Source organism: Silene latifolia, chromosome 8, assembly GCF_048544455.1.
Source record: "Silene latifolia isolate original U9 population chromosome 8, ASM4854445v1, whole genome shotgun sequence".
Classification (NCBI taxonomy): Eukaryota; Viridiplantae; Streptophyta; class Magnoliopsida; order Caryophyllales; family Caryophyllaceae; genus Silene; species Silene latifolia.
Window position 1 is genome coordinate 53,380,093 of NC_133533.1, and position 16,978 is coordinate 53,397,070.

Consider the following 16,978-nt stretch of genomic DNA (forward strand, 5'->3'; position numbering starts at 1 on the left):
TAGTTTTCATATTAGTTTACAAATTAGTTAATCTTGTAGTTCTTCAAACATTTGGTTCTAAGTTATTTCAAGCTTTTGGTTATACATTGTTCTTCCATACAAGTTCTCTACTTTTAAGGTATTTCTACTTATAGTTTATATCTCTACATTTCTATTTCAGTTTATACATAGTTTATAATTAAATAATTCGTTTAGATTACTTTAGTTTAATTCTTCCACATGTTAAATCAATTAGTTTATATAAATCATACAATTATGTTCACCATTTCTCTTAATTTAGTTTGCAATTTACATTTTAGTATGAGTAGCTAAATTTCCTAGTCTAAGGGCTAGGGGAGCCATGCATAAATCAAGTATATAACATGATAAAATAGATTAATAATAATATTGATCATATTGCTTCTATCACATGCTTGTGCCACAATGTTTAATCTTTGTTTAGGGCCCTATTCAATTGATTAAGTTTGTTTATTCGTTCTATAAGTCGAGAGGCACGGAATTGAATTAGACTAAGCACGTATAGTAGGACGACCTAGTCATGGACGAGAGTTTCTCTAGGACCCGGTCTAAGGTTGACACTAATATCGTAAGGTGGGTGTCTTTAAGCCTAAACAATTGACAATGTTATTAGTACCGCATTTATCATGATCGTATGTTTACTTTTGCATGTGTGACCCGAACCCCTTAGACTCTCTTTTATTATATATTTTACATCATTATTGTTTTAATCATCAAACAACCAAACCAACCCAAATTGAAATCGACCTTGATAAGAATCTACCCATAGCAATTCACGAAGTAATTCCCGTTTCCTTGTGGTTCGACCCCTATTACTACATTAATTTGTGTTTAGGGAATTTTATCTTTGCATAGGTACGCGATAAGCCTATCAAATTTTAGCGCCGTTGCCGGGGAAACGGTTTTATTGCTTATTGAATTGTCGATTTTTATCTTGTTTTTCTTTGTCTTGGGGAACACTTGTTCCTTGAGACCGTTACTTATCATTTTCCTAAAAATTGTTGTCTTATGCCCAGGTCCTCTCGTAGTGGAGAATTGCTTTCACCGGATTTCGAGCCCGAGAAAACCTTTAGGAGAAGACGACGTTTTTGGAGGGAAGTGAAAGAAGCCACTTCTCCCGTACAAGTTGAAAGTGCTAGAAAGTCTTACTTAGACGATCTAGAGGTTCTTGAAGAGGAGGAGGTTTCTTGTTCATCATCTCCACCACCATCACCATCTACTACCAAAAAGATGGTGAGACTTTCCGATCACTCAAAACCCACCGCGGCCATGCTACCGGCCGGTATCACCACCACTCAAATCACCGCGCCGGACTTCGAGATCAAACCGGCTTTTATTAGCCTTGTGGAGAGAAAGCAATTTGGAGGAAGTCCTTTGGAGGATCCCAATTTGCATGTGCAAAACTTTTGTGACTATTGCTCCATGATCCGGCAAACGGGCGTCACCCAAGCCCAAATGAGGGAAATACTTTTCCCTTTCTCTTTGAAGGACAAAGCCAAGCTTTGGATCAATAGCCTTGACCGCACCACCTTGGGAATCACCAATTGGCAGACATTGGCTCTTGATTTTTATCAAAAATTTTTTCCACCGGAGAAAACTCAAACTTTGAGGAGCCAAATTACCGGATTCCGTCAACAAGCTCTTGATAGCTTATACGAAGCTTGGGAGAGGTACAAAGAGCTTCAAAGGCAATGCCCACATCATGGGCTAGATGATTGGTTTCTAGCAATAACATTCTACAATGGATGTTGTGCCGAGTCCCGAAGGATTCTTGATTCCGCCAACAATGGGCGGTTTGATCAAATTGACACCGATCTTGCTCATTCCACGATCGAATCTATGGCGATCCATGATGCCCAATATGTCAATTCCCGAGTTGTGCCATCTAAAGGTAAAGAACAATCCTCTAGCAACTCCGTTTTGCTACCTCAAATTGCCTTGCTCCAACAACAATTGGCGGAGAGAGATGCTAAAGATTTCATCCAACAACTCAATGTTGTGTCTTCAACGAGCCAAATCATCGTTTGTGATGGATGTGGAGGTGCGGGCCACTATGCCGCTCATTGCCGAGCTCCTATGGAAGAGGTAAATGCTTTTCAAGCTCTAAGACAAAGTTCATATCCACCGGGTATATTTTCCAACACATATAACCCGAATTCAAAATTTCATCCAAACTTGTCTTACAATAGCAACAATGTGCTTAACCCTTAACCCCCACCACAACAAAATGCCTATGTTCCTCAACAACAAAAGTATATCCCTCCACCGGGTTATCAAAATCAACAAAGGCCCCCACAAAACAATTACCAACAAAATCCACCACAAAATGGCCAACAAAACAATCAAGGAGTGGGTAAGCTCAAGGGCATGATCATCCAAATGCAACGGGAATTGTTGGCTCAAATTCAAAAAAATGATCAATCTCATAGTGCCGCGGTCAAAATGTTGGAGCAACAAGTGGCTCAATTAGCCGCTTCTAGCTCTCAAAGGAAGAATGGTCAACTACCTCCCCAAGGTGAGCAACCACATGAAACCGCTAATTCTATTTCCTTGAGAAGTGGTTCAAGCTATGATGGGCCATCCATGACTTTGGATGATGAGGTGGTTGTCAAAAAGGCTAAGCTTGGGGGAAATGACAAAAAGAAAGCTAGTGAAGAGCCTATTGTTAAAGATCGTGTGTCGTTTCCTCATCGATTGTTGATGCTAAAGAGGAAGAGCAAGCTTGATGCCAAAGATGTTGGGTCTCCTATGCCAAAAGAAAGTGATGAGGTGGTTATTGAGGAAATCTCTCCTAATGCTAAGGAGAGTGATGTCATTTCAAAGAAAGTGGATGCTCCCAAGGAGAATGAGAAAGAGATAGTGAAAGATGTGGAGGATGCTCCTCCCAAAGAAGTTGTTCAAATACCATTTCCTCATCGTCTATCAAAGCACAAGGAGGAAGGTAAGTTTGCTAAATTTTTGGAAATGTGTAAGAATTTACAAGTCACCGTCCCATTTTTAGAATTGCTTACCCAAGTCCCCTCCTATGCAAAGTTTATGAAAGAAATTCTCTCAAAGAAGCGATCCTTCAATGAGGTTGAGACCATTGCTTTCACCGAAGAGTGTAGTGCACTCTTACAAAACAAGTCTCCCCCGAAACTTAAGGACCCCGGTAGCTATTCTATTCCTTGCACTATAGGCACATATACCATTGATAAGGCCCTTTGCGACCTAGGTGCTAGTGCTAGTGTGAGTGTCATGCCTTACTCTCTTTATGAAAAACTTAACATGGGTGCTTTAAAATGCACAAGCACAACATTGCAAATGGCGGACCGTTCTTTAAAGCGACCCTTAGGTGTCTTGGAAGATGTACCTGTTCAAGTTGGCAAGTTTTTCATACCCGTTGACTTCCTCATACTTGACATGGCCGAGGATTCACAAACCCCAATTATATTGGGTAGGCCATTTTTACGCACCGCGGGTGCGTTAATTGATGTGAAAAATGGGAAGTTGACGTTGGAAGTAGGTGATGACCGGGTTTCTTTTAGCAAAAACAACACCATTAGAAGCCCAATGTTACAAGAGTCTTGTTATTTACTTAGCACTGTGGACTCTTCTTATGCCTTTACTACGCTTGAATCCTTACTAACGGATCCGTTGGAGGACGATATGGGTGTTGTTTGCTTTATAGGTGATGATGCTAAGGACGCTATTGCTAAAAGTGGAAAAAGGAAGAAAGGGAAATTTTATTTGAAGAATTTCAAATGGTTGAGAAATGCAAAGATAGCTATGAAATGGAGCTTGGTTGGTGGCAAGCTCAATGACAAAACTTGAATCGAATAGCTTCTTACGTCGTGCGGGACGTTAAACCAGCGCTTCTTGGGAGGCAACCCAAGCTTTTTATTGTTTTTATTTATTTTTGTTTTAAATTTTCTTCAATTTATTGTTTTTCGTAGATTAGTAATAAAATGTTCGACTTGATGATGTTTTTTTTGTGATTTTTAGGTGAAAATTGAGTAAGGAGGTTTCGAAGTGAATATGGCACGCTTCCCCATGCAGGAACCCCGTTCGGGGACGTGGTTTTCGAAAAACAAGAAAAGAATTCACTTTCATAGACAAGCAAGTCAAACACGGGAAGAGGAGGTCAACCCCGATCGGGGTTGGGTGGCCCCGATCGGGGTCGTGGTTCTGTGACTTTCTGGCCTTTGCTTTATACGGGTAAAAAAAAGATAGATTTCTTTCTATCATTCAAGCATACCCGACGATACTCATTTCCTCCTTTCTCTCTCGTTTCTTCACATTTTTCACCTCAATCACAAGGAAACATCATTCCCCCGAATTCATGCTAGCTTGGGGGAGATTAGCAAGTTGAGTAAGTTTTTAATTGCTTTGCATATTAGTTTAGATCTTGCAACCCATTAAACATAACCTCTAGTCCTTCCTGTTTTGTGCTTTGAGCCATTATTATGGTTTGATTGGGTGATTTGGATAGTTAGCACATTGAGGACAATGTGATGTTTAGTTTGGGGGAAGATATTGCATTTGCATATAGTATAGTTGCATATAGTGTAGAAATTTTGAAAATTTTTGAGAGAAATTTTTGCTTTATGCTTGCTTGTAGCCGACTTTCCTCTTTGCTTATCCTTATAATGGCTTGTTGCTAATGATTTATTCTTTAATGATGGGATATTAGCTACATGGGGATGTCTTGACATAGTAGGTGGGAGATGAAGAATGAACCGAATGAGCTTGATCTTGACTTGTGGCAAGCTACAAAATGGTAAGGTAGAGCCTCTTGACCGATGCATCCATATCCGGTCTCTCTTAGGTGAGTGTATGTGTCTCCTTATAATGTGTGTTTCATCAAAACGCACAAGTATGGTTCTCATGTCATCTCTTGGTAAACATGCATTCATTTGTTATAGCATTTTGGAGCCATTCACATGATATTTTTGCCTTCTTGACCCCTTCACAAACAATTTTCCATAGCTACATTATAACTTGCCTACCTTGTTGAGCTAGTAGCTTGTTTGGTCTTGTTTGGGTGCTCAATTGGAATTTGTTTCAAAGTTATGAAAATCATGTGAGCTTGGTCTTAATGCTCAAGAAAGAAAAAAAAAGAGGAAAATGAAAAAGAAAGATGAAAGAAAAATGATGAATTGAAAAAGATGGAAAAAAAGAAAAAAAAAAGAAAAAAAAAAAAGAAATGAAAAAGCATGAACATGAAAAGGAGTAGTATGCATTGAAAAGAAAAAGAGAAGAAGAAAAGATGTGAGAAATTCTCGAGCATTATCCCTATATTTTGGAGGATTTTCTCATGATTTGAATTACAAAATTGGGTTGGAATTGGGATTGAGCACCTTTACAATTTGGTAGTTGCTAGCTTGACTTAGCTCCACATTACCATAATTCATTTGTTCCCCCTTCTTACCCATCACATATTGCCTTCTTCCTACTCATTTGGCTTCTTTATCATGCTTACATTTGCTTGTTTTGGCTTACTAGATTTGACATGTTTACCATATTAGATTGCGGGCACATTATCATAAGTCGAGGATAGTTGAGTGTTTATTCACAAAATTGTCCTTTCACATATAAAAGAGTTTGAGTGTCCCGTGAGAGTACATAAATCAAAAGATCATGCAAGAGCTTAAAGGTTCATTCAAAGTTTTCTATGCTACGTCGTCGTGTGAATCTCAACCATGCTTTGCTTTATTCCTTGCCCATGTTGTTTCGGGTTTTTAAATCGTTATGCTTAGCTCATTGGGATATTGCAATTAATGGGATTTGATTTCTTGCTTGGGGACAAGCAAGAGTTTAGCTTGGGGGAGTTATTCTCTCAATAGTTTTCATTGATTGATACACTAAAAAAGGAAATAGATAATTATTGACATGAGAGGTAATAATAAGAGTAAATATAATTTTTCTTTGTTTTATACGCTGTAATATCCTGTTGAAGTTGGGGATATTACTTCTTATAAAACTAAGATGTTGTTTGGCCTTGATTATGTAAAATAGTTTTTTCTTTTTAAATTTAGTTTATTCACAAGTTACTTTTCGGAAAAAAAAATTCGGTTGTTTGGCTAAACTTTTGTAAAAATGTTTTGTTAATAAATATTTATGTTTTGTCTAACTACTTTTCTGGACTTTTTAGACACTAGAGTGAAAAGTAGAAGTAGAAGTAACAATTTCCTACTTCTACTTTTAGTGGTATTTATCAACTTTTGGCTTTTAAAAGCACTATTAATCCTCCCTAATTTATAGCGTTTGATCTAGTTTTTACTTTTTCAATTACAAAAACATTTTTAAAAATAGGTCAAACACCATCTAAATATATTAAAACAAATTGAATCAAGACATTTACTCATTTGTATAACAATATTAAAGTGGTGGATATTCTGTTGAAGTTGCAAAGTAAAATTAGTCTAAATCTCGTACTCCCTCATATTCACAATAAACTTCCCTATTTCCTTTTCCGTCTATTCACAATAATTTCCCTATTTCCTTTTTTGGTAAGTGTTTGTGTGGTCCAAATTTAATTGTATGGTGGGGTAGTGTATTTGTGTGGTCCAAATTTAATTATATGGTGGGGTAGTGTGTTTCCTTAATTTTTGTGCCAAAATGAAATGAGAGCTTTATTGTGAATAGGAGGGAGTATTATACTATGATGCACAAAATCTTAATGATAACAAGAATTTCTCCTAAAAACTATGTTAAATTGTCAAACAAAAAAATAAACGAGTAATAAATTGTCAAAAATATATGAATAATTAAAATGTCAAATACAAAGAAAATATATTTTCTCAAAAGGGTCGCTGTCAAATAGCTGGGAAATGACGGACAAAAGTAGAAGCGAATCTATAAAATTAAAAATCCAGAATTCTATCTCACCACAACATCTATTACTCTCTTCCTTTTATACCCCTCTCTTTTCTTCTAAACTCTTCTGCTAATTACTCCCTTCACACCCACAGGCCACAACCCACATTATTCTCCTCAATTTAATTCCAAACCACCACCACCTTAGAAAAACGACCATATTAACTCAACTCAATCGAACCCAAAAACTAACACCTTTCTCCATTAACCCCCTCTTAAAAACACAACATAAAATGACCCGACTCGACTCAACTCCGTAACTAAACACTTCCCTCCCGACTCTCACCAATTCCTCACAAAAACTCGGAAAAAGAAAAAAGAAAAATGGAATTCCGGCAGCTATTCTCCACCATCATTTTAATCGTACTCACCGGGATAATCGTGAAATTGTTTCTTAATCGTACGATACGAACAGCAAAATTAATCCGATGGTGGAGATTACTCTCCGAGAAATTCCATGATCATCAATTCCTTAAAATTCCCGAATTAAATGATAATTCCCAACAAAATCACCTTTTCCGACGTGTTTCACTCTACCTTAATTCCCTCCAATCTCTCGAAGATTCCGATAATACCAACTTATTCTCCGGAGTAAACCCCAACGACATCGTTTTGTCCCTAAACGACAATCAAACCGTCGTCGACACCTTCCTCGACGCGCGTATACGCTGGACCCTCACCTCACGCGCCGGTGGAGCGTGTTTCACGCTGACAATACGAAAGCGCGATAAAAGGCGCGTGCTTCGTCCTTACTTGCAGCACATCCACGTGGTTTCCGACGAAATTGATTCGCGTAAACGCGAGTTGCGTTTATTCACGCCGGTTTCCGGATTTTCCGGCGAGGTTTCAGGCGGTGTGAGGTGGCGGGGCGTGCCGTTCACGCATCCGGCAACGATGGAGACGATCGCCATGGAAATTGATATTAAGAATAAAATTAACCTTGATTTGGATAATTTCCTCAAGTCGAAGCAATTTTATCATCGTTTAGGGAAGGTTTGGCGGCGAAGTTATCTTCTTTACGGTCCTTCAGGGACCGGAAAGTCGAGTTTCGCCGCGGCATTAGCAAAAACGCTTTCTTACGACGTTTATAACCTGGAATTATCGAGTATTTCCGATGACAGCGAATTAAAACACCTTCTACTACAGACGACACCGCGGTCAGTAATATTAGTCGAGGATTTCGATAAATTTGGGACGACGAGGTTAACTGCGTCAGGGGTGATGAATTTTATGGACGGGGTGGTTAGCTCGTGTTGTGAGGAGCGGGTTATGGTGTTTACCATGACAACGAAAGACGAAATAGCTCCGGAAATTCTTAGGCCAGGGAGAATAGATGTTCATATTCATTTTCCTATGTGTGATTTTAATAATTTTAAGTGTTTAGCGAGTAGTTATTTGGGGGTTAAAGAACATAAATTGTTTTCTCATGTGGAAGAGGTTTTTTCTAGTGGGGCTACGTTAAGTCCTGCGGAAATTAGCGAGTTGATGTTGGTGAATCGGAATTCACCTAGTCGTGCGATTAAATCGGTAATTACTGCGCTTCAGACGACGTCCTCGCCTGTTGTGGTTGCGGGGAGTGTGGGTGGGGAGAGTTGTAAGGGGACTCCTGATCACGGGTTTAAGTCTGGTGATTCGGTTGATGGGGGAAGTGGTACCTTGCGTAAAGATGGGGTGAAAGAGATTAAGAAATTGTACGGGTTGTTGAGACGGAAGAGTAGTATTTGTCGGGTTTCTGATTCGTTTGTTTTGGATAGTTGATCAAAAGGGTCTCGGTTGTATATTTGTGTAAGGGTTTTACAGAAAATCAACCATCAACTGATCATCCCAAAAGTAGAGTAATATTTTTTGGGTGGATTGGAATGAGGAAAAAGGAACATTATTGTTGATTGTTTTTTGGGAAAGGGAATCAGTAGCAGGGCATGGGCAAAACTATAGACACTGGACTTGAGTTAATTCAATGTTTATAGCACAGAAACGCGTGGGATCACAATTTAGCTTTTCAGTAGGAACTTTTTTTTTTTTTTTTTTTTTTGTATTTTGAAATTTGTGCTACAAATCGGTTGTGAATTTGTGATAATGTTGGGAGATTGTAACATGTAAATGATCAAAACTTGGTAAACCAAGTATAGCAATGAACGTGATACATTTGTAGATTTTCTTTTTTTTTTGGGGTCGTATGTTGTGGATTGATTTCCTTCATGTTTGGATTTGTTTGATGTTTACTCCCTCCATTCAATTCCACTTTACAAGTTTCTCTTTTGCGCATTATTCACAAGCGGACATTCAACTTCAATTTTCTCTAGATACATAAGTGAAAATATATTCATGCGGGATCTTATTTGATTCGTCTTTAAGAGTACATTAAAAATATCTAACTTTTATAATTTTTGCAAACACGCAGCTAACGATATTTATCGTCTAAAAAGTTGCGTTGGCAAACGTGATAAAAGGTTGGGTAAGAATCGTCTCTTTAAAACTCAACTTTACGAAATGAATACTTCGTACACCATTAATATATCGGTCGTTAATATGTTAATCACAAATTATAATTATAGACAGGCATATCTGTTTATAATAAGAGACAGGTCGAATCCTTTTCACAAAGAGGCAAATGGAAAATCAAACGGGTTACTATTTAGCCTTCCACTTGCCTCTTTATGAGAGGAATTCACCCGTCTCTCATTATAGACAGATATCTCTCGTCTATAATGAGACTTACTGACCTCAAATCCTCAATCGTGTATTCGTGTACGAAGAAGGGTGTTCAGAGATTTTTATATGTGGAGACTTGTATTCAAGTGTTGAGATTGTTCAAGATTTTGTTTGGGTCTTAGACTATTAGGTTGAATCTTGAGTTATCCAAGTATATTTTTTCTTCTTTTTTGATGACGTGTAACCGTTTATTTCGGTGTGTATGGGGTAAACTTCCGAGTATATGTGATAGCCTGCAAATTACATATGCTAGGTCAACCACCCTTTTAAGGGTCATAAGTTCAAAGTTTAGAAGATATTGCCCCACGGCACAATACTTTCACAAGATTGCTTGGTGAGAGTTGAACATAGGACCCAAGAGAATTTCATCCAAGTTATCTGGAGTCATCTGAGACTATGACTAATGTGTTTCGAGTGAAAAAGCAGACGTTGCATAGAGTATTGTTTTGAGTGAAATTAGTGTACGACACAAACCGAAGAAATGAGTCTTAGTGGGTTTCACAAATTCTTTTTTTTAGAATGACAATATCCGTCTTAAACTTAAAAATGATCAAGTATAGTACACGCGTTAATAGAGGACGTCTACGAACTAACAAAATGCTTGTTCTATGTACGCAAGTGAAATTATATTTAACCTATTTTCATCTCAAAACAATACAACGAGGCACTGATCGGGTTTTAGCTATAAAATCAATCATACAAAGTATTTTCTAATTTTTGCAAGTCATACACCTGATTGAATTTGGAGAATAAAAGGAGACTTGCGTATAGCCACAAAATCATTAATGCATGAAAATCCTATGCTTTATGCTATGATCGTTCAAGAGTTAAAAACTACTTTGCACCTAATTGTTTATACAATGTGATAATGTGATTATGTATGGCCGTATGGGAAGATAGGTTGTTGTTTAGCCGTCAGCCTCATTATTAGTCCAAACCACCTCCACCAACAAATAAGACTAAACATTTTTGCTTCATCAAACACATCATCCACATAACTTAGATATATTTAAACTTCCATCAATAACAATATCACCCTATATCGACTTATATTCGGAGAATCGGAATAATTTGGTAGATGGATGATGTTAATGAAATGCCTCAATTAGAATAGAATATCGTAAATATTCTCATAAATATTCTTCTACATATTTTGTTATGATTTGATTTGATTATGATTTGTTGTAATATCCTTTCCTGTATTATAGCATTGTAGTTAGGCAACAAATCATTGTAAGCTTGTATATATTGGTCGATTGATTAATAAAAGACCTCAACCATTCAATCTCTAATATGGTATCAGCTTCTACGATCCTTCTCTAAACATCTATTCTTCTTCCTTTCATTCTTCTACATATTGTCTTTCTTCTCTACAATCATGCCTGGCGAATCCGATGCTACCAAACTCGCGCCCTTTCATCCTGCTTTTTCTGTCTCCAATATCAAAAATCATGTCCCCATTACTCTCGAAATCGAAAATGTTCATTATGCCTCTTGGGCCGAACTGTTCTTGAATGCTGCTCAAGCCTACGATGTCGCTGATCACATCGTCCCTCCCAAAAACACTGTTGTCAATAAAGATGCAACGTGGACCCGTCTTGATGCGATTGTGAAACAATGGATTTACAGTACCATTTCCGTCGATCTGCTTCACACAATCCTCAAACCGGGTGCCACTGCACAACAAGCATGGGAAAGGCTGCAAGATATATTCAATGACAACAAGTCCTCATGGCCGTCTATCTCGAATGCCAGTTCTCGAGTATTCAAATGGACAACTACCCAAATGCATCGGCAAGATGCGCAAGCACTCAAGATGTTGGCCGACCAACTTGCCAACGTCGGAGCTCCTGTAACGGAGGAACGCCTTGTCCTCCGTCTCGTCGCTGGTCTCTCCTCGAGTTATGATAATTTGGGAACGGTGATTCAACAAAGGGATCCGTTACCCGAATTTTATAAGGCTCGCTCCATGTTAACTCTTGAAGAGGCACGGCAAAACAAAACTGCTGCTGCAACCGTACCGGACACCGCCCTTCTCGCATCTCAAACTGATAACACCACTCGTACTTCCGACAAAACCTCACGCAACAATCAGGGTAATAAGCATCACAAAGGTGGCAGAGGTAAGAATTATAAAGGCAAAAATTACAATGGAAACAATGGGGGTGGAAATTTGGTCGTCTCGTCTCGATCCGACAATAATGCGCAGGTCAAACCGGTGGGTCAGCAGCGATCACAAGCGGCCGCCGATTACGGACGTCGGTCCCGCTTCAACAGATCCCCTTGGCAGCAGCAGCTGGCTGGGAGTGCCACCGTGCCCTTACCCCACCTCGGGCTGGGCTCCTCCTATGGCCAATCGTGGAGCAGGTGTGCTCGGTCCCCGTCCGCAGGCGTTTCTTGCTCAATCTCCGATGATTGGGGCTCCTCAAGGTGCTATGGTTCCTACTGACATCGCTGCCACGATGCAAACATTGTCACTCCAGGCACCTGACGACAATTGGTATTTGGATACGGGCGCATCCTCCCATATGACGTCAAACGAAGGTACCCTTTCCTCTTATTTTAATTTGAGCAATAATCGGAAAATTGTAGTCGGTAACGGTTCTGAAATTCCTATTCGTGGTTATGGTGCGACTGTTTTACCATCTCCCCTTCCCCCTCTTATTTTAAAAAATGTCCTCCATGCACCCAACCTCATTAAAAACCTTGTGTCGGTTCGAAAACTTACCACTGACAATAACGTTTCTGTTGAGTTTGATCCGCTTGGTTTCACTGTGAAGGATTTGCAGACGGGGACCCCAATAATGAGACGCAGTAGTACGGGTGACCTCTACCCCTTGCTACCGTCACCCTCCTCTTCAAACACCGCGTCACCACAAGCTCTCACAGCCGTTAATGCTCCAACATGGCATGCTCGCTTAGGTCATCCCGGCCCAACTATTTTTTCTGTTCTTCGTAATAATAAAACAATTGCTTGTAGCCCTTTAAAAGACAATTTTTGTGAGTCGTGTCAGCTCGGTAAACACATTAAATTGCCTTTCACTATGTCGCATTCTCATACCTTTTTTCCGTTTGATATAATCCATAGCGATTTATGGACTTCGCCCGTTTTGAGTTCTATGGGTCACCGTTTTTACATTATTTTGCTTGACGACTATACTAATTTCCTTTGGACCTTTCCCCTCAAACACAAATCAAAAGTGTTCAATGTATTTAAACATTTGCACACCTTAATTCACACTCAATTTAATCGTCACATAAAGACTTTGCAATGTGATAACGGGCGGGAATATGAGAACTCTAAATTTCATGAATTATTCAAACAACAAGGTATGCTTTTTCGACAATCATGCTCACATACGTCTCCACAAAATGGTAAGGCGGAAATAAAAATTCAAACCCTTAACAATATCATTCGAACCATACTCTTGCACGCTCACTTACCACCCTCCATGTGGCATTATGCCTTGTCCATGGCAACTTACCTACATAACATTCTTCCGAGCAAAGCCAATGGTCTCACCTCACCAACCTCTAGTCTTTATCTTAGGACACCGTCTTATGCCAATCTTCGCACATTTGGCTGCCTTTGCTACCCTCACTTCCCCTCCTCGAGCATCCATAAACTTGCTGCTCGTACTACACCATGTGTCTTTATTGGGTACCCGTCTAATCATCGCGGATATTTATGCCTTGACATGTCTTCCCGAAAGGTTATTACTGCTCGCCATGTTACATTTAACGAACAAGTTTTTCCTTTCGCGAACCACAAACCTATGTCTGCATCCTCTTACTCCTTCTTAGACTCGGACCCGTCCCCTGCCATGATACACTACCTACATTCCCAAAACTCCACTGCCTAACCAACTCCTCCTGCTGACACACCCGTGACTTCTCCCCCGTCACCTGTGTCCTCCCCTGCCTCGGATATGGCCTCGCCACATACTGCTACCACGGCCACTCCTGTCCCCTCTACCGAAGCCTCTCCTATGACACCTCCCACGCCCCCTGTCATACCATTTCACCCGTTCCCAAAAACCCGATTGACGCACTCCATGACCCGAATTGGAAACAGGCCATGGCCGACGAATTCGATGCTCTTATTAAAAATGAGACTTGGGCTTTAGTTCCACGTCCACCTAGCGTTAATGTCACTCGGTGTATTTGGCTATTTAAACATAAGTTTAAATCTAATGGTGATTTGGAGCGGTACAAGGCTCGTCTTGTTGTTAATGGCAGGTCACAACAGGTTGGAATCGACTGCGATGAGACATTTAGCCCCGTAGTGAAGCCGGCCACTATCCGTTCTGTTCTAAGCATAGCCGTCTCCAAAAAATGGCCCATTCACCAACTTGACGTGAAAAATGCTTTTTTTCACGGGCATCTAGCTGAGACCGTCTATATGCATCAGCCTCCCGGATTTCGTGACAAAAATCGGCCAGACTACGTTTGTCGTCTCAAAAAGTCACTTTATGGGTTAAAGCAAGCCCCCCGGGCCTGGTACCAACGGTTTGCCACTTTTGTCTCATTCATTGGTTTTCGTCATAGTACTTCGGACAATTCTCTTTTTATTTTTCGGCAGGGCTCTGACATTGCATATATTTTGTTATACGTTGACGATATTATCCTTGCAGCTTCTTCCGTCACTCTCCGTGACAAGATTATTAGCACACTTCGTTGTGAATTTGCCATGACTGATTTGGGTCCACTGAATTATTTCCTCGGCATCTCTGCTATACGCCACCGAAATGGACTTTTTCTTCATCAAAAGAAGTATGCAGAGGAAATTATTACTAGAGCAAAAATGACTAATTGCAAACCCGCACAAACTCCGGTTGACACTAAAGCAAAATTAAGCTCTAAATCCGGACAGAAAATTGACGACCCTACTCTATACCGCTCACTGGCCGGAGCTCTCCAATATTTAACTTTTACTCGGCCTGATTTATCGTATGCGGTTCAACAAGTGTGCCTTTATATGCATGATCCCCGAACTGCTTACCTTGCTGCGCTCAAACGGATCATACGGTACGTTCAAGGTACCAAGCATTTCGGTCTCCATTTAAATTGTTCATCTGTGACTAAGCTGACCGCGTATACCGACGCTGATTGGGGTGGCTGCCCCGACACACGCCGGTCCACATCCGGCTACTGCGTTTATTTAGGAGACAATCTTGTCTCATGGTCCTAAAACGGCAACCTACTATTTCCAAATCCAGTGCCGAGGCCGAATATCGCGGTGTTGCTAACGTTGTAGCCGAGTCTTGCTGGCTGCGAAATCTTCTTCTCGAGCTCCAATGTCCGATCTCAAAAGCCACGCTCGTCTACTGTGACAATGTCAGCGCCATTTATCTTGCTAGCAATCCCGTCAATCATCAGCGCACTAAACATATTGAAATGGACATACATTTTGTACGGGAACGAGTCGCGCTTGGCCAAGTCAAAGTCCTACACGTGCCCTCTCGCTATCAATATGCTGATATTTTTACAAAGGGCCTACCCAAACCTCTTTTTGACGACTTCCGCTCCAGTCTCAGCATTCGACCTCCTCCCGCTTCGACTGTGGGGGTGTATTAGAATAGAATATCATAAATATTCTCGTAAATATTCTTCTACATATTTTGTTATGATTTGATTTGATTATGATTTGTTGTAATATCCTTTCCTGTATTATAGCATTGTAGTTAGGCAACAAATCATTGTAAGCTTGTATATATTGGTCGATTGATTAATAAAAGAACTCAACCATTCAATCTCTAATAGCCTCTTTTTGGACGATATACAATGAAAACATTGGTTGTTTATTTGGGTGATCCTACATGTCCAATTTTTTCATATTTCTATTTCGTAATACTAGAATTGGAGAGGGAAGGAATTCATAAAACGATTATCATATTATTAATAATTTGTTCGTATCTCCAACCATTACATTGGTTTGAATTTTATAGTACTTCTAAGATCAAATATAATAATAATAGTATCTCTTAACATTGGTAAACATAATTAACTTATTGCATAATATCGATATTATTATAATTATACCGTAATCTCTAGTGTACCCCTCCACATGTGCTAGACAATGGAAACCGTTTACAGTCCAAAGAAAACAGATTGTTGATAGCACAAGTATTAGCACAACGTCAACTACAGCTTTCTGTTGGTTTTATGAAAATTAAATTAGTGGGTTGGCTTTGAAGCTTAGACATTCTTGGGAGTTGGAGTCACGACTCACGAGTCACGACATAGCTTATGCTCCTATTTTACGCTACATAATTACTCCCTCCAATCCTCTATTTTCTTCCTCTTTACTTTGGGCACAAGAATTAAGAAATAAAATATTATATTGATAAAAAGTTAGATGGGGTTTGGTGATAGAAAAGAGGGATGAATAATGAAGAGTTAAATAATAAATTGTGGGCCACAAATATTAAAGTAAGGAATAAAACAGGATTAAAAGAGTTGGGTGGGTGGGGTAATAGGAGAGAGGTATGAATAAAATAAGAGTAAAAACTTACCAAAAATAGAAAGAGGAAGAAAACCTAAATAACCGTTTTAGGAAATATGGAAGAATATGGTGAATTGGAGGGAGTATATTAAGACTAACAAAGGCAACCGAGTACAGTTCCTAACAAAGTTCATTTCGTATAACTACATCTATATCAATCAATATCTATTTATCTATCTATCTACATTAATAAAGAAAGTTTTTTTCAAGCAATTACGGAGTTTCCACCTTTATAAAACTACCTTATATAATTTTTAAATGAAAATATATTTAAAAATAATAGCCACAAATGTACAATTAATTACTCTACATTGAAAAACATAAAATATTGTATATATCACATCTCAAGTCCATTTGTGGCGGATATTTTGTGAGATAAAATGGTAACAAAATGGGTTAGTGGAGAAAGGGGGCCACATGAATAGTGTTGCAGAGAGAGAAAAAGTGGGTACTTTGTGAGGTAAAATGGTATCCGTCACTCAAGAGTGACGGATAGGTTCCGTCACAAACAAGAATTTGTGTGTTGATTGAATGAAACTCCAATTGCTATACAAGAGTACAATCATATACTCCCTCCAATTCACAATAAATCTCCCTATTTCCTTTTTCGGTTATTCACAATAACCTCCCTATTTCCTTTTTTGGTAAGTATTTGTGTGGTCCAAATTTAATTGTATGGTGGGATAGTGTATTTGTGTGGTCCAAATTTAATTATATGGTGGGGTAGTGTGTTTCCTTAATTTTTGTGCCAAAATTAAATGGGAGGTTTATTGTGAATTGGAGGGAGTATGTTGATTAGAACTTAGAAGACACTAGAAAGGAGTCTATGATGTACGGGTATTCATATTATTAGAGGTGGCAAACGGGTCAATCGGATCAGTTTCG

The 16,978-nt window shown here is 39.2% G+C and overlaps 1 protein-coding gene and 1 non-coding gene across 2 annotated transcripts; one reads left to right on the forward strand and one right to left on the reverse strand.

Moving 5' to 3' along the window:
- Positions 1-1,620: 1,620 nt before the first annotated feature.
- On the reverse strand, positions 1,621-1,727 carry LOC141597783 (small nucleolar RNA R71). The gene has a single exon (XR_012522998.1). It is a non-coding gene; the product is annotated as a small nucleolar RNA R71 (small nucleolar RNA).
- Positions 1,728-6,866: 5,139 nt separating this feature from the next.
- LOC141596855 (AAA-ATPase At2g46620-like) lies at positions 6,867-9,043 on the forward strand. Its single transcript, XM_074417112.1, has one exon. The coding sequence runs from the start codon at positions 7,201-7,203 to the stop codon at positions 8,632-8,634; it is 1,434 nt and encodes a 477-aa protein (XP_074273213.1). The 5' UTR covers positions 6,867-7,200; the 3' UTR covers positions 8,635-9,043.
- Positions 9,044-16,978: the final 7,935 nt, after the last annotated feature.

Coding starts and splice junctions, on each gene's coding strand:
- LOC141596855 (XM_074417112.1), top strand. CDS start 7,201: ATGGAATTCCGGCAGCTATTCTCCACCATCATTTTAATCGTACTCACC.